Here is a 24,426-nt window from a genome sequence, read left to right as displayed (position 1 = left end):
TTTTTAGCCCGTAATGGAGATTTTAAACTGTTTATCTACTGGACTGAAAATGTTTCTCCTAATGGTCATTTCATATAGAAAGTTTCTAGTTACCTATGCTGATTTACTAGACTTATTAATGCCATGCATTCAATGTTAGAACAATTTTCACTTTTCTTGTTCTCGCACCTTTTTCAGGAGAAGGGTGTCCTCCTTATTCCATGACATAGTAACTCTACAGGAAATATCATCCTTTAGGTAGAATTTCCTTAAAAATTTGCATATTTTACTGTGTTTCTACATATTTCTAGTCTTTTGTTTATTTAGATTTTGTACGTAAACCAGTATCTTATCGATATATATAGAGGCATGTTGGAGCTATTGCACTACTCCTGATTCAGATTTCTACGCGTGCAAGTTGGTGAGTAGAATTACACTTTTGGGTACTATTTGAATTATATTTATATGATTGCATTTCTAAGTAATTGCGACACAGAATAATTCCTGCAACCTCTTTGTAGCCAACTAAACATGCACTAAGTATAGCATTTTATCAGGATAGGTTTCCAGATAGTGACAAGAGTAGACCATGCTCTGCTGGAAACCCATGTGATGGGGTTACAATGCCAGTGAAAAGAGACAGGAACAGAGGGGCAGATTCACGTAGAAATCTGTTACGCTGCGGCGGCGAAACGTATCCCATTTACGTTACACCGATGCAAGTTTACAGCGTAAGTGCCTGATTCACAAAGCACTTACCTGTAAACTTGCAGCGGTGTAGCGTAAATCCGCTTGGCGCAAGCCCACCTAATTCAAATGGGGCGGGCACCATTTAAATTAGGTGCGTTCCCGCGCCGAACGTACTGCGCATGCTCCGTCCGTAAAATTACCCGACGTGCATTGCGCTAAATGACGTGGCAAGGACGTCATTGGTTTCAACGTTAACGTAAATGGCGTCCAGCGCCATTCACGGACGACTTACGCAAACGACGTGAATTTTCAAATTTTGACGCGGGAATGACGGCCATACTTAACATTGGCTAGGCCACCTAGAGGGCACCCTTAGTTTTACGCCGCGTATCTCTACGGAAACAACGTAAATTTAGAGCGACAGGGAAAGCTGACGTTCGTGAATCGGCGTAACTAGTCATTTGCATATTCTACGCCGACCGCAATGGAATCGCCACCTAGTGGCCGGCCTAGAAATGCAGCCTAAGATCTGACGGTGTAAGTCAATTACACCTGTCGGATCTTAGGGATATATGGATATCTATGCGTAACCTGATTCTATGAATCAGCCGCATAGATACGACAATCGTATCTCAGAGATACGACGGCGTATCAGGAGATACGCCGTCGTATCTCTTTTGTGAATCTGGCCCATAGTCCTGAATCATAGTGTGAATCTGGCCCAAGAGTCCTTAAAGTCAATTACCTTCATGGCAGGATCATCTCATTTTTTTTTTTTTACTGATTTGAAAATTACTTTTAAAATTTAATTTTGATCGTGATTACATCTACTGTAATCTTTTGATTGTGATTACATCTACTGTAATCTTTTTTCAGTCATTCATTGATTTTTTAGATGGTTGAGTTAGTTTAAAATTGGCTTGAAATCAGCATGTACTTTGCCCACTCTAAGTTGAGCTGGTTGGAGCTTACACAAGGACTAATGATATAGATATTTGAGGTGGGGCCCAATAGCAAAAACATTAAATGGGCACCCAGCAATCACCATCTGAAAGACTATTCCTCTAGTTATACAGAATAATACCTGTTATCATAGCAGTTGTATAGAACAGCCATTCTCAACTAGGGTTTCTCCAGAGGTTACTAGGGGCTCTTTGAGCTGTGGCTTTTTGACCTTCCATCTGATGGTACCTGCATAGTTCCAGGTCAAATTCCATTTGGCAGTCAGCCGAATGATATCAATGATCTTTTTAGCTGTTGGTAAGTGTGGCATTCTGACCACCAATGTATGACCCACTAACATAAAGGATATTCTTACCAATGACCACCAATTTAAAGAAGAGGTCCAGCCTCCTTCAGAAAAAAATCAGCAGCTACAAATACTGTAGCTGCTGACTTTAAATATTAGGACACTTACCTGTCCAGGGATCCTGCGGTGTCAGCACCCCAGCGGATGTTTCCATCGGCTCTCAGGTGCTGCCACTGCCATTGCTCCTAAGGGAGCTTTGCAGCTTGACAGCCGGTTCCCTACCACGAATGCGTGAAGCGCATACCTCCCAACTTTTTGAAATGGGAACAAGGAGGCTTCCAATGGTGTAGTACGTTTTAGAATAAATATAAGTTTATTACATACCATGTAGGTGGACTACAAAGATTGCGCCGCTTTCTGCGCCGGCTTAAGTCACTTCCGGTTTACGTCAGCCAATACTTACGCGTTGCGTCACTCCTCGTGACTTCTTATAGCGCAAGATCATTTTACTCACTGTGAAGAAACCTAAAACAAAAAAAACAAATGCTATAAATTGAGTTGCAGTTCAGTGAGTAAAATCGTTTTTGATCCCCAAGCAAAACATGACTTAGAACTTGGTGGAGAAACCCTTGTTGGAAAGCACAGAGGTAAGACATTTCTTGTAGTTGGTGACCAGATTTGCACACATCTCAGGAGGGATTTTTGTCCACTCTTCTTTACAGATCTTCTCTAAATCCTAAGGCCTCGTACAGACGAGCGGATATCCAATAAAAACGGTCCGCCGGACCGTTTCCATCGGATATGTCCGCTGCCGGATTTTGATCTGATGGCTGTACACACCATCAGATCAAAATCCCAGCGGAAAACATCTGCGGTGACGTGCCCGCGCCGTCGCCGCGACGATGACACGGCGACGTGCGCGACCCTGGAAAGTAAATACTTCCACGCATGCGTCGAATCACTTCGACGCATGCGAGGGATGGGGATCGGACGGACTTATCCGGTGAGTCTGTACAGACGACCGGATAAGTCCAAGGGACAGGATTCCAGCGGATAGATTTCTTAGCATGCTAAGAAATTTTTATCCGCTGGAAATCCATCGGCTGGATTTTTATCCGCTGTAAAATGTCCGCTCGGGCCTACACACGACCGGATCTGTCCGCTGGAACTGATCCACGGATAAATCCCAGCGGACAGATCCGGTCGTGTGTACGGGGCCTTAATGTTTCTTGGCTGTCTCTTGGCAATTCTAAGTTTTAGCTCCCTCCATACATTTTCTATAGGATTAAGGTCTGGAGACGGACTAGGTCACTCAATGACCTCAAAGTGTGTCTTCTTGAGCCACTACTTTTTTGTTGTCTTGGCGGTATGTTTTGGGTCATTGTCATACTGGAAAGCTCATCCACGACCCATCTTCAGTGTTCTGGCTGAGGGAAGAAGGTTCTCATCCAAGATTTTACAATACATGGCCCCGTCCATTGACCCCTCAATGTGCCAAAGTCGGCCTATACCTTTAGCAGAGAAACGACCCCAAAGCATCATGTTTGCACCTCCATGCTTGACTGTAGAGATGGTGGGCCAAATTCTCAAAAACTCTGCGTAACTTAAATTTCAGCAGTTAAGTTACACTGACTTAAAATTTCTACCTAAGTGCCTGATCGTCAAAGCACTTAGGTAGAAATTACACGCTGTGTAACTTAAGTGCCGCCGTCGTAAGGCGGTCCTCCTCTCCTGGGGGCGTTTAAAATTTAAATGAGGCGCGCTCCCGCGCCGGCCGTACTGCGCATGCGTGTGACGTCATTTTCCCGACGTGCAGCGCGCGAACGTAATTAACGCCGGTCGGCTTTGAGAATTTCGACGGGACACTAAAGTTGCGACGGGTGAAAAAAAAAGACGCGCCGGGAAAACAAATAATTATAAAAAAAAATGTCAGCGTCGCTCAGTATGCATTCCTGAGAGGGAGAACTCCATGCCAATTTTCAAAGAAAAAAACGGCATGGGTTCCCCCCCCAGGAGCATACCAGGCCCTTAGGTCTGGTATGGGTTGTAAGGAGACCCCCCCACGCCGAAAAATTGACGTAGGGGGTCCCCCTACAATCCATACCAGACCCGTATCCAAAGCACGCTACCCGGCCGGCCAGGAATGGGAGTGGGGACGAGCGAGCGTCCCCCCCCCTCCTGAGCCGTGCCAGGCCGCATGCCCTCAACATGGGGGGGTTGGGTGCTCTGGGGCAGGGGGGCGCACTGCGGGCCCCCCCAACCCAGAGCACCCTGTCCCCATGTTGATGAGGACAGGACCTCTTCCCGACAACCCTTGCCATTGGTTGTCGGGGTATGCGGGCGGAGGCTTATCGGAATCTGGGAGTCCCCTCAAATAAGGGGGCCCCCAGATACCGGCCCCCCACCCTAAGTGAATGGATATGGGGTACATCGTACCCCTATCCATTCACCTGGAGGCAAAAAGTAAAATTTAGTAAACACACAACACAAGGCTTTTTAAAATATTTTATTATTCTGCTCCGGATGCCCCCCCTGTCTTCGTTATTAGCTCAATTACCAGGGGGGGCTTCTTCTTCCGCTCTCCGGGGGTCTTCCGCTCTCCGGGGGTCTTCTCCGCTCTCCGGGGGGGGCTTCTCCGGACTCCGGGGGGCTTCTTCCATCTTCTCCCCTCTTCCGCTGTTGACTCGGCGAACCCCGGTTCTTCTGCAGCTCTCCGGTGCCTTCTTCTTCAGCGCTGGCTGCCTGCTATGTTTGTGTGTTAGCTCGATTTCAAACAGGCAGCCAGCGCGGTCTTCTGTGGCGTCAGGGTCTTCTCTTCCTTTCTTCCGATGTTGCCTCGTCGCCTGTTGTCGCTGTAATGATGGAAGCGCGCCTTGCATCCCATTTATATAGGCATCACCGTCCCATCATGCTCCGGTAGGTACCCACGTGGTGGGTGCACGTGGGTAGGCACCCACCACGTGGGTACCTGCCGGAGCATGATGGGACGGTGATGCCTATATAAATGGGATGCAAGGCGCGCTTCCATCATTACAGCGACAACAGGCGACGAGGCAACATCGGAAGAAAGGAAGAGAAGACCCTGACGCCACAGAAGACCGCGCTGGCTGCCTGTTTGAAATCGAGCTAACACACAAACATAGCAGGCAGCCAGCGCTGAAGAAGAAGGCACCGGAGAGCTGCAGAAGAACCGGGGTTCGCCGAGTCAACAGCGGAAGAGGGGAGAAGATGGAAGAAGCCCCCCGGAGTCCGGAGAAGCCCCCCCCGGAGAGCGGAGAAGACCCCCGGAGAGCGGAAGACCCCCGGAGAGCGGAAGAAGAAGCCCCCCCTGGTAATTGAGCTAATAACGAAGACAGGGGGGGCATCCGGAGCAGAATAATAAAATATTTTAAAAAGCCTTGTGTTGTGTGTTTACTAAATTTTACTTTTTGCCTCCAGGTGAATGGATAGGGGTACGATGTACCCCATATCCATTCACTTAGGGTGGGGGGCCGGTATCTGGGGGCCCCCTTATTTGAGGGGACTCCCAGATTCCGATAAGCCTCCGCCCGCATACCCCGACAACCAATGGCAAGGGTTGTCGGGAAGAGGTCCTGTCCTCATCAACATGGGGACAGGGTGCTCTGGGTTGGGGGGGCCCGCAGTGCGCCCCCCTGCCCCAGAGCACCCAACCCCCCCATGTTGAGGGCATGCGGCCTGGCACGGCTCAGGAGGGGGGGGGACGCTCGCTCGTCCCCACTCCCATTCCTGGCCGGCCGGGTAGCGTGCTTTGGATACGGGTCTGGTATGGATTGTAGGGGGACCCCCTACGTCAATTTTTCGGCGTGGGGGGGTCTCCTTACAACCCATACCAGACCTAAGGGCCTGGTATGCTCCTGGGGGGGAACCCATGCCGGTTTTGAATTTAAAAATTGCCGTGGAGTTCTCCCTCAGGAATGCATACCAAATGCCGTCGCTGGAATGGGCCTTTACAAGGTTTGGCTAACTTTCCACATTGTAAAACCAGCCCTAATTTTGCGCCGGCAAATTCGGAACTTAGGCAGAAATCAAAGTGCTGAAATGCTTTGAAAATCTGCTTAAGTCCTCATTTGCATACGCAAAGCTGGATTTCAATGAGAAATGCCCCCAGTGGCGGATGCGGTACTGCATCCTAAAATCTGACCGTGTAAGTGTCTTACACATGTCAGATTTTCTGCCTAACTTTGGAAAAAGCCTTTTGAGAATCGTTTCCAAAGTTAGGCACAGGGATACGCAGGCTGAACAGCAGTTAAGTCTGCGTATCTCTTTTGAGAATTTGGCCCGGTATTCTTAGGGTCACAGTCTGCATTTTTTCTTCCTCCAAACACAGTGGGCTGGATTCAGATACATTGGCGTATCTGTCCACCCGGCGTAACGTATCTCCGATACGTTACGCCGCTCTAACTTTGGGCGCGAGTTCTTTATTCAGAAAGAACTTGCACCCTTAGTTAAGGCGGCGTGACGTATGTGTTGCGGCGTAAGGCCGCGTAATTCAAATGTGGAAGGGGGGCGTGTTTTATGTCAATGTGTGATGACCTGACGTGATTGAAGTTTTTTGCGAACGGCGCATGCGCCGTCCGTGTACATATTCCAGTGTGCATTGCTCTAAATGACGTCGCAAGGACGTCATTGGTTTCGACGTGAACGTAAATTACGTCCAGCCGTATTCGCGAACGACTTACACGAACAATGTAAAATTTCAAAACTCGGCGCGGGAACGACGCCCATACTTAACATTAGCTACCCCTCATAGGTGGTAACAATATGATTTGGGGTTGTTTCTCTGCTAAAGGTAAAGTCCGACTTTGCCACATTAAGGGGCCAATGGATGGGACTATATATTGAAAAATCTTAGATGAAAACCTTCTTCCCTCAGCCAGAACACTAAAGATGGGTCATGGATCAGTCTTTCAGCATGACAATGACCCAAAAAATACTGCCAAAATCCCTCCTGAGATGTGTGCAGACCTGGTCACCAACTTCACAAAACATCTTACCTCTGTGCTTGCCAACAAGGGTTTCTTCACCAAGTACTAAGGGCCAGATCCACAAAGAGCCGGCGAAACGTAAAATTTCCCATTTAAGTTACACTGCCTTAAAATTTCTACCTGAGTGCCCGATCCACAAAGCACTTACTTAGAAATTTTCGGCTGTGTAACTTAAATTAGGCGCGCTCCCGCGCCGGCCGTACTGCGCATGCTCGTGACGTCATTTTCCCGACGTGCATAGCGCAAAGTTACGTTACGCCAAGCTTTGTGGATCAATAAAGTTGCGCCGGGAAAAAAAAAGATACGGCGGGAAAAAAATAATTTAAAACAAAAAAAAAAAACGTGTCGCTGGACAGAAGGGTCTACTTTTACAAGGTGTAAACAGTTTACACTTTGTAAAAGCAGCCCTAATTTTACACATGCAACTTAATACTTACGAAGAAAAAACGAAGCGTAAAAGCTTTGTGGATCTCCGTAAGTGCTAATTTGCATACCCAAAGCGGCCTTTCGACACGGAATGCCCCCAGCGGTGGATGCGGTACTGCATCCTAAGATCCAGCAGTGTAAGTCTCTTAGGCCTCGTACACACGACAGAGTTTCTCGGCAGAATTCACCGAGAAACTCGGTCAAAACCCGGATTCTGCCGAGAAACTCTGTCGTCTGTACAGTTTTGGCTCGATGGAGCCGCCGAGGAACTCGACGAGAAAATAGAGAACATGTTCTCTATTTTCTCGTTGTCCGCGTTGTTCTATGGGAGAAGGCGGCCCGCCGAGCTCCTCGGCGGCTTCATCCCAAAACTCGACGAGGAACTCGACGTGCCAAGCACGTCGAGTTCCTCTGTCGTGTGTACGGGGCCTCACACATGTCGGATCTTCTGTCTATCTCTTGGAAACTGATTCTGTGGAATCAGGGATACGACGGCGTATCAATAGATACGCCGGCGTATCCCTTTTGAGGATCTGGCCCTAAGTCATGTTTACCTTGGAGATCAAATACTTATTTTACTCACTGAACTGCAAATTAATTTATTACATTTGTTTTATGTGTTTTTTTCTGGATTTTTGGTTGATATTCTGTCTCTATCATTTAAAATACACCTATGATAAAAATGACAGACCCTTCATTTCTTTGTAAGTGGGCAAACTTACAAAATCTGCAGGGGATCAAATAATAATTTTCCCCACTGTAGGAGGGTGCTACATAACTGAAATAGCTCAAGGTACTCATGTTACTCAACGTGATAAAATATGACAGTTGTTTATTGCCCAGATCGAATGACATTCCCACACAAACTGATATCACCAGACACGCCTGGCTGACCATTAATTGGAGAGGTTAGTAAACATTTTATGATCACTTTTCTTTCCTTCAGGAGAACTTGAAGTGTCTGACCAAAACATACTTATGTAGAGGACAGATAACACCAATAGGAGCCTTAAAGGGTCACTAAAGGAAAAACATTTTTTTGCTGAAATGACTGTTTACAGGGTATAGAGACATAAAAGTTAACTGATTCCTTTTAAAAATGATTAAAAATAGATTAAATTCAATCATATAATGTGCCTACAGTTTCATTTTCGTTTTTAAACTGGTTTCATGTTTCTGTGAAGTAAATAGACCCACAGAACAAAAACAAACAAATCCAGGGCAGTGTTTTGTTTTTAAAATGAATCTGATTGGTTCTGTTAAGTTTTAGACACACAGTAATGACAGCTTAGACCATCATGAAAAGCTCCCAGTACTGTGGTTATAAGGAAATAGACAACCAGGAAGTGTGGAGATCAGAGCAGTTTTACAGCAACATCAAAGCAAAAAACGAGCAATGAGGACATGAAACCAGTACTGCAGTAAGGTAAAGGAAGCTATTTAGCAAAAAAATAATAATTCCTTTAGTGATCCTTTAAGATGGTCAGATCATACCTGCATACCCAACAGTCCTCATAGGTCTACTGTATGTTCTGTTGCAGAGTATGCTTGTCTGCTATCATTCTTGTGTTTTATTTATTTTTTTGGTAGTCAGTGACACAAATTTTTCTTTCTCCTCTACAGACGTTAAAAATGTGGAATATACAAATTGTGAAGGTTCTTGGTGTTCTTTTGCTCCATGTAGCTTTAGTGACACCAGGCACACAAGTGTGCTATGACTCAAATGAGAATGCCTACTCTATTATCACATGTGGAGCTCCTGGAAAGAATGGCACAAATGGGATAGATGGAAAAAGAGGGGAAAAGGGAGAAACAGGTATGAAGAAAATTATTTTAATGCTTTCAAATGCTTAAACTGTAGGTCAGTTTATAAAGAAGCTGAAAATTGTTCCAGACATCTCCAGGTCCATAAAGCAGCCACCTCTAGATCCATTGAACAGAAATCTCCAAGTCCACAGAGCAGCTACTTCCAGGACCATAGTGATGCCACATTCAGGTTCATAGAACATTCACCTCCAAGCCCATTTAGATGCCATCTCCAGGTCCTTAGAGCAACCCCCTCTTGGTCCATAGAACAGCGATAGGAAAAATTGATGTTGGAGGGAAAACAAAAGTGGACTTTATAGGCACTAATCGTTGAAACAAAAATATATTTTATTGACGCAATCCCAAAAGGGCTATTGAATCAACATTACAGTGGATATTAGTAAAAATACATTAAAAGCAAAACATTAATATCACAAAAAACTTGTAATCATTTCACAAAACATTAATAATAAACCAATACTGGTCCAATAAAGACATCAACGGATGTTGATGGCTAGCGTGTGTATTGGTAAATTCCAAGCAAGCTCTACATGTTTCGCAGTTGAGTGCTTCTTCAGGAGCTATCTATGTTTCTGGAAGGAAAACAGGCTATTACTGGTTTATAAATTTAGATTGATATGCAAATAAATAATTAACAATACTAGTCAAACATATCATATGTGCAATAAAGCACCGTAACGAGAAACATGCAAGTGTGACCGTGGCTGTCATGACGTCACCGGGAGGACAGCGCGCTAAGGGACCCAAAGACGGAAGATGTAGGGACGCACCAGGAAAAGAGTGGTATAATAAGATAGGTAAATTCATGTAGGAGTCAGAGAACACTTAAATAGTGTGTTCAGTGCAAAAAGTGCCAATAGTAATCCGAGCATGAATAAGGATAATGGGGATGTGTATAAGAACAGAGGGACTCAGAATAGAGACTGAGTCGGTGATCCAGAGATATAATAGTGGTGGCAAAAAAGAAGAAAAAAAACAAAAAAAAACAAAGGTAGTGAATATGCCTACCATCCACGGTAATGGATAGGGTTAAAAAATGAAGCCCGGTAAGAGGTGGTGTTTAAAAAAATAAAAATAAATTTAAGTGTATTTTGTGCGTGTACTCGAGAGAGGAGCCGGACTGCAGGATTTGGGAGTAGGCAGGCCTCCCCCAGAGGCAATCTGCCACCTTTCTCCATGCCCCGGGTGGCAATGGTGGGTGTGTGAGGGGGTCCTCCCACACAGCCCGCCCTACCTGCTCCGCTTTGAAGCCCAACGGGGCAGAGGGACTCCCTATAAGGGAGTGAGAGGATCTAGCCCGCTCAACCAGCCCGTTAGTCCTTCGCCTCTCTTTTTAGAGACCGCGTGGTCAAAGTGCGTGCATGTTAACCCAATTTCGAGTGCGTGTAAGTGTGGTGGTTTTTGCGGGAGGGGGGTGGGCGTACTAAGCGCAAGCGCAAGCTTACCGGGAGCCGGGCTGAGACCACCAAACTTAATTCACATGTAGCTGAGCCCGGGATCCGAACCTCTAGCTGCAGAGGTGAAAGGCTTGTCAGCGCAGTGCCAATCGCGTTGAGCCACCACAGCTCCCCCATAAGAGGTGGTATTTTTGGTAGATACAATATCCGTGTTGTCGGCGGTCTTGGTTATAGGGCAGCTGATAATCTGTATAGTAGGTAAATAGTTAAAATTATTGAATCCTCTTGGAAGAGGTTACTGGGGCTGGTATTATAGATAATGAGTGACGATGATTGCTGGAGATGTCATAGAACAGCGATCTCCATGTCTATAGAACAGCTCTAGGACCATAAAGCATTCACATTTATGTCATTAACACAGCTACCTTCAGGTCCATAGAGCAGATGACTCCAGGACCATAGAATTGCCATCTCCAGGTCATCAGAGCAGCTATTCTATATCTAGGTGAAGTTTTGTTGAGCAGCTTGATTAGTTTTCATTTTTTCAATTGGGCTGTTTCACAAATCCCTAGCAAAAAGGTTTAAGAAATGAATACATTTTGATGCAAAATCTAATTTATATGTAGCTCGCCTCTGGGTCTTCTCAAGGCAGGGTGCAACCTCCAGAGGCAGGGATCGAGCTAGCATTTACCCCAGGGCTGGTCCATGGCTATAATGGGGGGTTTTAAGAAAGAAAATTGTGCGCCAGTGACTATTAAACTTATCCAAGCTTTAATGTGGAACTTGAAAGAAGGTAGTAGGAGAGAGGGTTAGGGGCCTCAGATACCAGTAGAAGATCACTTAGGCCGCGTACACACCATCGGTCCAAACCGATGAAAACGGACCGAAGTTCAGTTTCATCGGTCCAAACCGTCCGTGTGTACGGCCCATCGGACAAAAGTTAGAGAACTTGCTTTAAAATCTAACCGATGGACCGCTGACCGATAGGTCCAAACCGATAGGTCCAAACCGATGGTTAGTACACAAAAGCATCGGTTTAAAACCCGTGCATGCTCATAATCAAGTCGACGCATGCTTGGAAGCATTGACCTTCCTTTTTTTCAGCACGTCGTCGTGTTTTACGTCACCGCGTTCTGACCCGATCGGTTTTTGGAACGATGGTGTGTACGCACATCAGACCATCAGTCTGCTTCAGCGGTGAACCGATGAAAGCGGTCATTTGAAGCATTCTCATCGGATGGAACGACCGTGTGTACGCGGCCTTACAGACTCCTTGAATCCATAAAAAGTACAGCTTCACAGTACCAGAACCTTTAAGCTGACCCAGGGATACTGCAAACACGTTTTCAGATTCTAGAACCAGATCCAGCTTCACAGTGTCAAAACCTTTAAGCCGACCAGGCAGCACATTTTAGATGTAGGTGCGTCCTCCAAATGAGTTACCAGGCCCTCCTGAGAGACCAGCCTTCACCCTGGCTCTCTCCAGCAAGGGTCCTCCCCTGGATTTTCTCAATTTGGCTTCTTCCACATCGGGCTAGACAGCCTAAGGACCTCTACAGATTTAGTAGGCCCCAGACATGCTTCTGGGCCTACTTGCAGAGGAGGACCTGAGGCAAGAGACCGAGCACATGGCCAACCCCCCCAAATATATATCCTCTACCAGCAGGGCCGATCCGCCCCATAGGCTCACTATGCAAGCCGCTTAGGGCCCCCCAAAGCTGTGGAGGGCCCCCGAAATTACTAGAGGCCCCGCCTGGTGAGAAGTAATTTTCGGCCCCTCACCCTGCTTCTCAACTCGCTGGCTGCATGGGAGAAGAGGTAAGAAGTCAGCACCCCCCGCTTCTCACTTTAATGTAAGATGTATTTTCCGACAGCAGAACACCCCCTCTTTAATGTGACATGTCACTGTCAGCAGCACCCCCCCGCCGCTTCTCAACTTTAATGTAACATGTCATTTTCGGCAGCCCCCCCCATGACATGTAATTTTGCTTAGGGCCCCAGGGAGGTCAGGATCGGCACTGTCTACCAGAATGCAGCAGTGGCCAAGAACCTCCATAGCTCAGTCTAGTTGTTCAATCAGTCTGAGCTGTCTACAGCCCAGCCAAAAACACAATTTGCATTGAAGGCTTAAATTAGGACCAGGGAGCAACATATACACTGTAGGGCCGGGATTCAAAAAGAAATGCCTATCTTTAGGCAGGCGTAGCGTATCTCAGATACGCTACGCCGCCGTAACTTTGAGAGGCGAGTCCCGTATTCAGAAAGAACTTTCGCCCCTAAGTTACGGCGGCGTAGCGTATATGGACCGGCGTAAGCCCGCCTAATTCAAAATAGGCTGGTAAGGGGCGTGTTGTATGGTAATTAATCGTGACCCCACGCAATTGACGCTTCTAACGAACGGCGCATGCGCTGTCCGTGAAAGTATCCCAGTGCGCATGCTCCAAATTACGCCGCAAATAGTCAATGCTTTAGACGTGAACGTAACTTACGCACAGCCCTATTCGCGTACGACTTACGCAAACAACGTAAACTTCTACACTGTCCCGACGTCCATACTTAACATTGGCTACGCCTCATATAGCAGGGGTAACTTTACGCCGAAAAAAGCCTTACGTAAACGACGTAAATCAATGCGCCGCACGTACGTTTCTGAATCGGCGTATCTAGCTCGTTTGCATATTCTACGCGTAAATCTACGGAAGCGCCCCTAGCGGCCAGCGTAAATATGCACCCCAAGATACGACGGCGTAGGAGACTTACGCCGCTCGTATCTAGGTAACAGTGAAGCTTATCTGATTCTATGAATCAGGCGCAGAGATGCGACGCCCCACACTCAGAGTTACGACGGCGTATCTGGAGATACACCGTCTTAACTCCTTTCTGAATCCGGGCCCTGGTGTCTCGAATTGTGAAGTTTTACAGAAGCTGGAGAAGTTGCATAGCCCCAGCTTTATAAATGGGCCATTCTTTGTTTAAAATACCCGCAGATAACAAAATAGTTATTGCCATATGATGTGCTTAAATATACCTATACCTGTTCGTTTTAGTTTTGAAAATATAAACTCTGTCCTTTAATGTATTGACTTGATTAACCAGGGCCAGCAGGACCACAGGGATTTCCAGGATTACAGGGACCTGCAGGGCTTGCTGGACCACCTGGACCAAGAGGAGAACAGGGGCCATCAGGAGCCAAAGGAGAGAGAGGAGATAGCGCAAATTCAGGTAAAAAGAAAGACATCTATGAGAGAACATAGTTTTATCTACAAATCCTTTATTTGAAGATATTAAAGTTGGATCATATAAAATGTCTAGATCATATGAAAGTTTATGTGAAATAAGGCTGGCTAACCGCATATTTCAAATTGATGCATTGTTTGCGCAATATAGAAGGGCAGCTGAAATTTCCAACCTCAGGTAAAAGTTGTTAATCCTCATTTTAAAATTTTCTGAACTGTACAAAGACTTACAGTTTTTTACTATAAATAAGTCACATCTTGAATAGAAAAGCCTGTCCCCCGCCAGCATGCTGCAGAATGGGACCCTTTTGATCTGTGAGAAAGCAGTGAGTTAGAGCCAAAGTTCTCCAATCAGCAGGAGCTTTGGTTATTGCAGAGCTATAAGTCTGACTCAGTAGGGGGCAGGTCAGATTTCTAAAGAAGTTCACTGCTTCCATGCAAGGAGCCAGGATCCTTTTCTGCAGCATACTGGCAGAGGACAGGCTTTTCTACTCAGGCTGTGGCTGATTTAGAAAGAAGAGAAATTGTGGAACATCTGTTTGTTTTGATATACCTAGAATGTAGGACACTTTTACCCCCTTCCTGCCCAGGCCAATTTTTAGCTTTCAGTACTGTCACACTTTAAGTGACAATTGCGTGATCATGCAACACTGTACCCAAATGCATTTATTTTCACACAAATAGAGCTGTCTTTTGGTGATATTTAATCACCACTGGGGTTTATTTTTTGCTAAAAAAAAAAAAAAAAAGACTGAAAGTTTTTCTTAGTTTCTGCAAGTACATTTTGTAGATAAGTAATTTTTCTCCTTCACTGATGTGCACTGATGAGGCGGTACTGATGGGCATGGATAGGCTGCACTGATGAGGCAGCACTTATGGGCACTGATGAGGTGGCACTGATGAGGAGGCACCTATATGCCACACTGATGGGCTCTAACTCAGGAGTGTGTGGTGATATATATCATCTTTTAACCTTTTCAGATGTTATATGTTACAAAGGCATATTGTAATATCAGTAGATAACATTTTATTTTTTCAAATTCAGTTTTCTTAAAGGGGTTGTAAAGGTACAATTGTTTCCCCCTAAATAGCTTCCTTTACCTTAGTGCAGTCCTCCTTCACTTACCTCATCCTTCCATTTTGCTTTTAAAATGTCCTTATTTCTTCTGATAAATCCTCACTTCCTGTTCTTCTGTCTGTAACTCCACACAGTAATGCAAGGCTTTCTCCCTGGTGTGGAGTGTCGTGCTCGCCCCCTCCCTTGAACTACAGGAGATTCAGGACGCCCACTAACACACAGCTCCTTTCTCTATCTGCAATGTAGAGAGAGTCCTGACTCTCCTGTAGTCCAAGGGAGGGGGCGAGCATGACACTCCACACCAGGGAGAAAGCCTCGCATTACTGTGTGGAGTTACAGACAGAAGAACAGGAAGTGAGGATTTCTCAGAAGAAATAAGGACATTTAAAAGCAAAATGGAAGGATGAGGTAAGTGAAGGAGGACTGCACTAAGGTAAAGGAAGCTATTTAGGGAAAAAAATTGTGCCTTTACAACCCCTTTAAGCCTCAAAACTATGTATGTCAGTGAAATGGCAAAAAATCGCGTTACCCCAAATTATTAATAGGCGACACTTTAAATGCCTTTATAGCTCATTATTTTAGAGTTAACCGTAAACGAGGGACCTGGAATTATCGCTCTAACTCGGGAGTGTGTGGTGATATATAACATATTTTAACCTCTTCAGATATGTTAGAAAGGCATATTGTAACATCAGTAGATAAAATGTATTTTTTCAAATTCAGTTTTCTTAACCTCTTCCCACTGATGTGGCGCACATATGCGGCAGCTCGGCAGATGGGCTTTAACGCCAGAGAGGCTGCATATATTCATCCCTATGTAAACAGATTTCTTTGTGCTGGGAGTGCACAGGGTGCACATTCCCAGCAGTCACCGGCAGGGACTGGAAAGTTCCCAATGCATACTTGCGATCGGGAGCTTTCCACTCATGAGACCACTGTGAAAGCCAATCACAGCAGTCTCATGACCTGAATGTCATCTCCGCCTCCCAGCATTTAGAAGCTCTTAAAGGGCTGGGAGGCAGCAGCGGGGGTTTATTTTATAGTGAATAACAAAAAAATTTGATTATTAAACATATTGTAGCCCTGTTGTGATTTTCAGCCATTTAAGAGGATGTAGATATATATATATATATATTGCAGCAGGTGGAGCCAGAGAGCACATGTTTGGAGGCTGCAGTACAGAACAGACATAGAGATACATTTCTACAGCAAGGGGCTGGATAACTGCATTTTCCCAGGAGGCTTTGAGACAGGAAGTTCCAGGAGAGAGGGGAGTCAGGAGGAAGTAGTGAGGAGAGGGAGTCTGGAACAGTGACCAGGGAACACAGATCTGCATCACAGAGTGATTTAAGACAGCTTGTGTCAGAGCTGTGTGTTTGCCACTGAGACACAGGCTCTATGCAATAGTTCTTGGAGAGACTGATGTTCGTCTACTGAAACAGAGAGAGACTGTGTTTTGAGCGATCGAACTGAGGCCTGGTCGCAGGGCCAATCCAGCCACCGGAGTAATCCAGCCTGCCCAACTGAGTGAGTACAGCTGACGGAGGTTATTGCCAGATTCCCCAGACGGCCCCTAGACGATCTGAGATGTCCTGCCGGAGGCTTTAAAAGACTGCATCCATTTCACAGACGTCGGTCTGAGGAAAGAGGGACACTCGCTTCCGCAGACAACCATCCTCCTTCCCCAAAGAGACATTGGAAGTGGTGAGCGGCCTTTGGCCATTGCAACAAGTGTATTTCCTACATCTGTCATACATCCAGGGCCCCAACGTTGGCTAGCCTAGGACAGTACTACTGGCCAGTAGTTTAGGGTGGGGTCGATACTGCTAAGTATATAGATATATTACTGTTCATCGCATTCAATCTAAACGTATTATCTCATTCTGTTATTAGTTGTATTATATTAGAGTGGGGAGACATTAAGGGCTTTTGCTCTATCCCACAGTCATTAAATCTGTTATAAAACTTCACAAGGTGTGCTGGTGTGCTGTGGATTCATTGTTTGTGGTGTGTCACAGAGGTGAGACAGAAGACCCAATAATTCAGCGGCTCCTTCGGGGGTGAGCGCTACAATATGTTTATTTTTTTTCTAACGCCCCTGTCCCCGGTAGCTCGCGCTCAGAAGTGAACGTGCATGTAAGTCCCGCCCCCATTTATGTAAACGCCGTTCAAACCACACGTGAGGTATCTCCGCGTGCATTAGAGTATGTGCAACAATTCTAGCACTAGACCTCCTCTGTAACTCGAAAATAGTAACCTGTAGAAAAAATTAAAGCGTCGCCTATGGAGATTTTTAAGTACTGAAGTTTGGTGCCATTCCATGAGTGTGTGGAATTTTAAAGCGTGACATGTTAGGTATCTATTTACTTGGCGTAACATCATCTTTCACATTATAAAAAAAAATTGGGCTAACTTTACTGTTTTGTTATTTTTTATTTAATGAAACAGTTTTCTTTTCCCAAAAAAAGGCATTTGAAAAATGATTGCGCAAATACCGTGCGAGATAAAAAGTTGCAATGACTGCAATTTTATTCCCCAGGGTGTCTGATAAAAAAAATATATATATATTGTTTTGGGGTTCTAAATAAATTTCAAGCAAAAAAATTATGATTTTTACATGAAGGAGAGAAGTGCCAGAATAGGCCCGGTATTGAAGTGGTTAAAGAATATACACTGTACCCGCTGAATGTGTTTTACCTGTAGGCTTAAAAAATAAGTAACTTTTGCTGTTTTGAGAGTACTAATTGAATTCTCTTTTCTTAGCACTTGAAGATCTTAAAAAGAAAATCTTGGATTTGGACACACAAATTAAATCAGCATTAGACTCGCAAAACAAAGGTTAGCTGGATGCTTTCAACCATTGTTTCACAACCAGGGTGCCATGGCACCAGGGTTGCCAATTAGGTTTCCCTGGACTTCCTAAAGCATGAGACCCAATATTTACTGTTTCCACATGAATGAGAGGGTTGTATGATGGGGGAAACTCTGTGGTGATGGGAAGATTCTGATGTGAGGGGAGGACTCTGTCGTGGGGGTACTCTGATGTGATGGGGGGCTCTTGTTTAGAGGAAAGACTTTGATGCGATGGGGGGTGGTCTCAGATATATAGTATCCCAGTGCGCATGCTCCAAATTAACCCGCAAAAAGCCAATGCTTTCGACGTGAACGTAAATGACGCCCAGCCCTATTCGCGAACGACTTACGCAAACGACGTAAAACTTGAAAAATTTTACGCTGTTCCGACGTCCATACCTAACATTGGTACGCCTCATAGAGCAGGGGTAACTTTACGCCGGAAAAAGCCTAACGTAAACGGCGTATCTGTACTGCGTCGGCCGGGCGTACGTTCGTGAATAGGCGTATCTAGCTGATTTACATATTTCTAGGCGTAAATCAGCATACACGCCCCTAGCGGCCAGCGTAAATATGCAGTTAAGATACGACGGCGTAGGAGACTTACGCTGGTCGTATCTTAGAGGAATTTTGGCGTATCTGATTCTTTGAATCAGGCGCCAAGATACGACGCCTCAGACTCAGAGATACGACGGCGTATCTGGAGATACGCCTTTGTATCTCCTACGAGAATCTGGCCCATAATTTTTGAGTGGACTGACCCTTTAAGCTACCAATGGGTCTCATTTTTAAAAAGTCTAAAAAAGAAAGATTGCTTTCTCTCCACCACCCGCCAATTTCTAGCTCAAGCCTGAAAGAGGCTGCATACTATCTGGAAGCACAGCCAGATCTTAGCGTTAGTCTGTTTATGTACTGTGGGAGGAGACTGGGGAAACCAACACAGACAAGGGGGAACCAGGTAGACCTGATTACAACAAATTGATCTTCACACAATTTCAGGAATTGACTGGGGCAACCTGTGAAAGTATCTATCACACGGAAGCAATGACAGGCATTACATTTACTTGTTAGGTAGGTATAGTCAGACCCCAAGCCAGTCTTACTGTCTGTCCCATGTTATTGGGTGCACAACAGCGAGGCACACAACAGTTTCCAGTCTCTCTACTCAATGGCCAGGCAGAAGTTAATTTTTTTGGAGGTTTATTGTTTGAAGAACTTGGATGGGGATAGGGTTAGCCTTGGGATACTCTAGAACCAGTGTAACTTTACCTAAGGGCACGCTCTAGTAAAGGTTACCTTCTTCAAAGTAGGCCTCTAAGATAAGTGGTTGTGATCATACAGCTCAGGGGGATCCCACATTAGAAACAGCTTAGAGCCAGCAAACTTTCTCTTCGCAAAAAAAGACAAAAGCAGAAAGTCTCTCCAGGATCTCAGTCATGGACATGGATACACCCAGTAACACCCAGAACTTGTACCGTGAGCTTCTCAGCCAGATCCTCAGCAGACTTTTTCCAGACTATTCCCACATCTACAAAAGTTCATCTGCCAGCTCTCCCTGAGCTGTGACTGCAATGGACCTTCCACAGTCTTCAGCTAGATGGCCTAGAACGGCAAACAGCCCTTCCAGACTGGGTTTCTCTCCACCAGGGCAAGGATCCTGCTGCTCTAGGCCCCAGAGGATTTATGCACACATCAGCCTCCTGCTGGTTGGTCCTCTTCTCAACCGCGGATTGGCTGAGGCTGCATGAATATTCTGCCCAAGTGTCAGAAACAGGTGTGACCAGAAATGTGTGGACTTCTACAGAGAATACCAGGCACGAGTAAAATGTAAAATAATGTAATTTATTAAGAATAAGTGGATAACAAATATGAACACACCTCCGATATACTAGAACTTTATAAATCAAACCAGTGCACCAAATCATTGAGTAAACACACATTGAACTACCCAAACCAAGTATATATGGATAGCAGGATATGAGAAGTGAAGTCGCTGTAAGAGCCAGGGTCATACACAGGAAATCAGGCAGAGGGAGCTGGGAGCAAGCCAGGACAGGGAGAGGGTAAGCAGGAAAAAGCAGGCAGGTAAGGGTTCAGGCTGCAGGGTCAGGGTTCAGGATCAGGAAGCAAGAACACAGGAACGCAGGTCAGGGGCATGTGGGACAAACACCAAGGCAAAGAGGAAAATCATAGGGGGGGCTTAAATACACTTCCTGAAATTAGCATCAGGTGTTGCTTGATTACCATGTGCTTCTGGATGCTGAGAGGCACCCGCTAGTGGACACCGGAACTGCAGCCTATAGGTCTGGAAGCCACAGTGCCACCAGCAGTTGAGCCCTTTCCTTCGGATGCTCAAAATAGCCATAGCTGAACAAGTGCAAAAAAATGATCATCTGTTGAACAATTCCAGCGAAAAAGTTCCTTGGAGGCTGTGTTGGGTTCCAAGTGAGATGCCCTGCTGCCAAAACCTATAAATAGGCAAAGTTCCACCACCTGGGTCAGGTGACTTCCTGGGTACCCCACCACTAGGGTCAAGCAACTGGCTGGTTGTCTTGTTGGCCACATTTTTGGAGATGTATAACATTTGATATGCTGAGTCCTTCAAAGCAGGAAGTACCCAAATGCTGGGGTCCCACAGGTTATCCACAAACTTTGCCCTGGGATCGTGTGACAATTCTGACACCAAAGTGTCTTGTTATATCCATGTAGCTTGCTTGGTTTCCAAGACTATCTCTGTACATCAACGGACACCCTGAGGCATTGGTTAAGCAACCTAGGTCCCCCAGTGCACCTGGAGCCATGGCAATCGCATCTGGATCATGGCAAGGCACAGATAGTACTCTGTCATTCCCTAGGAGCTCACCATGACCATGGCCATGAAGGCAAATACAGTTACCAGTTACAGAGCGTATGTCCGAACCACCAGGCTTTGGTGCCATAGGACAACACACTGCCACAGGGACTAAACCAAGGAAACTGCAAAACAAATCTCAGGCCAAGCAGGTAACCCATATAAGGCATATGAAGACTCAGCTTTCAGACCCATTAGCAGGTGGACACTTGACCTTAAAATTCAGCAGAGCAACAGGCATTAACTCAATGGAAGCTTACTGAGCAGTATATATAAAGTCAATAAAACCTGGCTGAGTGTCAGGCAGAAGATTAGAGGCAGGTTGGACATCAAGCACTGGATCATCAGAGGCAGGGGCAGACTGGTCATCATACAGCGGATCACCGAAGGTAGGCGGGTCATCAGGCAAAGGACCGTCAGAGGCAGGCTGACTGTCAGGTCATCAGGCATGGGATCAGAGGCAGACTAAACATCCAGCGCAGGACCATCAGGCTGGACATCTGGCATCAGATCAGAGGCAAGTGGGTCGTTAGGCACAGAACCATCAGAGGCAGGTAGGCTGTTGGGCATAGGGATCCTCCAGACATCAGGAACAGGACCTTCCGGCTGGGCATCAGAAACAGGACCCTCCGGCTGGGCATCAGGAACAGGACCCTCCAGCTGGGCATCAGGAACAGGACCCTCCAGCTGGGCATCAGGAACAGGACCCTCCAGCTGGGCATCAGGAACAGGACCCTCCAGCTGGGCATCAGGAACGATACCACCAGGCTGGGCCCTTTTTAAAGGCGGGACCATCTGACTGGGCATCAGAAGCAGGACCACCAGGCTGGGTAGTGGCCATCAGGAACAGTAGCACCAAAGGCAGGCTCAGCAGTGGACAGCAGGGCACCAGGGGCAGGCTTAACCCTATCAGCAGGCACCATGGAATATTTCTGGACACCATCAATAGGCAGCATGGATGAAGACTGGACCCCATCAGCAGGCAGCAGACCATCAGGGATCAGCAAGCAAAGAGTCTATGAATCCAAACTGGACAGTAGACAAAGAACCAGTAATGCTAGGCTGTATAGCAGGAGACATATCATTGAAGTTTAGCTGGGTCGCTAGAACATTGGCTGGATGCAGGTTGGCTTGGAGAAAAGGGCAAGGGCACCACCTAAGTAAATGAGGCAGTCTGTTCAAAGGATGTATGGAACTTCTTAGACAGGATTAACCCATTAGGTTCTACAGTGAGTATAACAAGCCTGCTTTACTGCATATAAAGTCTGATTTTACTGTTGTAGGTTTAGTAAAACTGTAAAGAAATAAGCATAGTCATTCTCCAATAACCATACCAGCTATTCCACTGAGCCATACTAAAGGGAAAAGAAACGTCATCACTGCCTTTATATAGGGACAAGGAAAATCAGTAAAAATACCTAATGGAAGTCAGGCAATTAATACTGGCCCAGCGCACTAATGGAATTTAACTTATGCGGTTTTAGCATATGCAAAAATCGCTAGTCATCAAATGTGTAAAGCAGTGCAGCAGCTATTATATAAGAAAAGCAAATAGGTAAATTATGCCTATAATCTCATCACTGCCTTTAGTAATACTGGACAAAGCCAACTCTGCATAGACTTGAGTCAATGGCTGAACACCACCAAACAGCCTATTCTGATCAACTATGAATGAATGAAACAGTTGATCTCTGGCCCTCCAATATTTGGCGGCAATATTCCTTTTTCTTTTTCTCTGTCACCAGCAAAGTATAGAAAGTATAGTATACAACCTCCTCAGGATGCATCTTGCAACAAACAGCAGAGCCAAGATGGCTTCCCTGTGCAGCCACTTCTGGTCAGGACTGGTCTTGGCTTTATGTCAAAAATAGGTGTGACCAGAAATGTGTGGACTTCCACCGAGAATACAAGGCACAATTAAAATGTTAAATAATGTAATTAGTTAAGAACAAGTGAATAACATAAATACAAATTCACCTTCAATATTCCAGAACTAATAAGTGAATGAACACACATTAAACAACTGCCCAAACCAAGCATATACAGATAGCAGGATATGAGAAGCGTAGTCATGGCCAGGGTCATACACGGGAGATCAAGCAGAGGGAGCTGGGAGAAAGCCAGGACAGGTAGAGGGTAAACAGGAGAAGGAACAAGCAGGCAAGTAAGGGATCATGATGCAGGGTCAGGGTTTAGGGTCAGGATGTACGAACGCAGGTCAAGGGCACATGGAACAAACACCAAGGCAAAGTGGAAAAGCATAGGCAGGGCTTAAATACACTTCCTGCAAAGAGTATCAGGTGATGCCTAAATACCATGAGCTTCTGGCTGCTGAGAGACACCCACTGGTGGACACCGGAACTGCAGCCTATAGGTCTGGAAGCCACAGTGCCACTAGCCGGTGAACACTTTCCTGGCGGGAAAGGTTCCAAAGTTCGTCTCTCCCAACCCACTATATTCCAGAACTTGCTGGAATGCAAGGGAAATGCAAGGGAAAACAGTCGAATCTGTAGGAAGCAGAACACATAACAACCAGAAGTAATCAAATTTGGCTGCACTGGCTACAAGGAGACATTTTTTTTTTTTTTACCTAAACCTATTAGTGACCCTACTAGGAGGGTGCTACATAAGTAATCATTCAGGAAAGAATATATTTTATTTTACTAAGCAACTAAATTACAGTTCCACAATCAAATAGGTTTATTTCCTTATCCCTTTTTCTCTTCTTGTTTCAGGTTTACCAAAGGGACGGCGAGCCATAGCCGGTGACAAAGTCTATGTTACAAGCGGTGCTGTAGCCACCTATGATGAAGCCATAACCATTTGTAAAACAGCCGGAGGTCAGCTAGCTGTACCGCTAAACTCGGCAGAGAATAATGCTATTCTTACCCTCCGCAACCAATATGCCTTAAATGCAGTCCTTGGTATGAATGACAAACAGTCACAGGGAATTTTCCAATATCTCATCAACATGGTCATCTCCTACAAGAACTGGGATTACGGAGAACCCAATAATCATAGGGGAATGAATGAGGACTGTGTGGAGATTCTTTCTTCTGGAAAATGGAATGACTACCCTTGTGAAATGCCAAAAGTTGTAATTTGTGAGTTCTAAATCCTCAGAAATTCAATGGCCTTACCCTCTGTGATTATTGATCTGAAGTGACCCTGTTTACTTAATTTCCTAATCCACCCCAATTCTGGTTGTTTCTTATATTTATCTTCCCTTAACTTACCCTCTGCAGGAAGCCTTATGTGATATCCAATATGGCCTGGTTGGAGCTTACACAAAGCTTAGGACTCTCCTCCCCACTAGGGATGAGCTTCGAGTTCGAGTCGAACATTGCCTGTTCGCCGAACAGCGAACAATTTGGGGTGTTCGCGGCAAATTCGAAAAGCCACAGAACACCCTGAAAAAGTCTATGGGAGAAATATAAAGTGCTAATTTTAAAGACTTATATGCAATTTATTGTCATAAAAAGTGTTTGGGGACCTGGGTCCTGCCCCAGGGGACATGTATCAATGCAAAAAACGAATAAAAAAAACTGACGTTTTTCCGGAGCAGTGATTTTAATAATGCTTAAAGTGAAACAATAAAAGTGAAATATTCCTTTAAACTTCGTACTTAGGGGGTGTGTATAGTATGCCTGTAAAGCAGCACTTGTTTCCCGAGCTTAGAACTGTACTTGCACAAAGTGTCATTTATAAAAGATAAAAAGTCATTTAAAATCACTGCTCCCGAAAAAACTGCAGTTTTTTAAAACTTTTTTTGCATTGATACATGTCCCCAGGGGCAGGACCCGGGTCCCCAAACATTTTTTGGACAATAACTTG

The 24,426-nt window shown here is 45.5% G+C and overlaps 1 protein-coding gene across 1 annotated transcript; it reads left to right on the top strand.

Annotated features, from left to right (window-relative positions):
• Positions 1-319: 319 nt before the first annotated feature.
• On the top strand, positions 320-23,975 carry LOC120910725 (mannose-binding protein C-like). The gene is made up of 5 exons (XM_040322462.1): positions 320-400; positions 8,974-9,166; positions 13,671-13,796; positions 17,652-17,726; positions 23,328-23,975. The coding sequence occupies exons 2-5, from the start codon at positions 8,983-8,985 to the stop codon at positions 23,705-23,707; spliced, it is 765 nt and encodes a 254-aa protein (XP_040178396.1). The 5' UTR covers positions 320-400; positions 8,974-8,982; the 3' UTR covers positions 23,708-23,975.
• Positions 23,976-24,426: the final 451 nt, after the last annotated feature.

The sequence above is a fragment of the Rana temporaria genome, chromosome 8 (genome assembly GCF_905171775.1).
Source record: "Rana temporaria chromosome 8, aRanTem1.1, whole genome shotgun sequence".
Classification (NCBI taxonomy): Eukaryota; Metazoa; Chordata; class Amphibia; order Anura; family Ranidae; genus Rana; species Rana temporaria.
The sequence above is the reverse complement of the archived record's forward strand: the minus strand, read 5'-3'. Positions and strand labels throughout refer to the sequence as shown.

Bases quoted from the DNA above. Each gene is read 5' to 3' on its own strand.
- LOC120910725 (XM_040322462.1), top strand. From the start codon at position 8,983: ATGTGGAATATACAAATTGTGAAGGTTCTTGGTGTTCTTTTGCTCCAT. The intron at 9,167-13,670 runs GTATGAAGAAAA...TTGATTAACCAG, and splicing joins AGGGGAAAAGGGAGAAACAG to GGCCAGCAGGACCACAGGGA. The intron at 17,727-23,327 runs GTTAGCTGGATG...TTCTTGTTTCAG, and splicing joins ATTAGACTCGCAAAACAAAG to GTTTACCAAAGGGACGGCGA.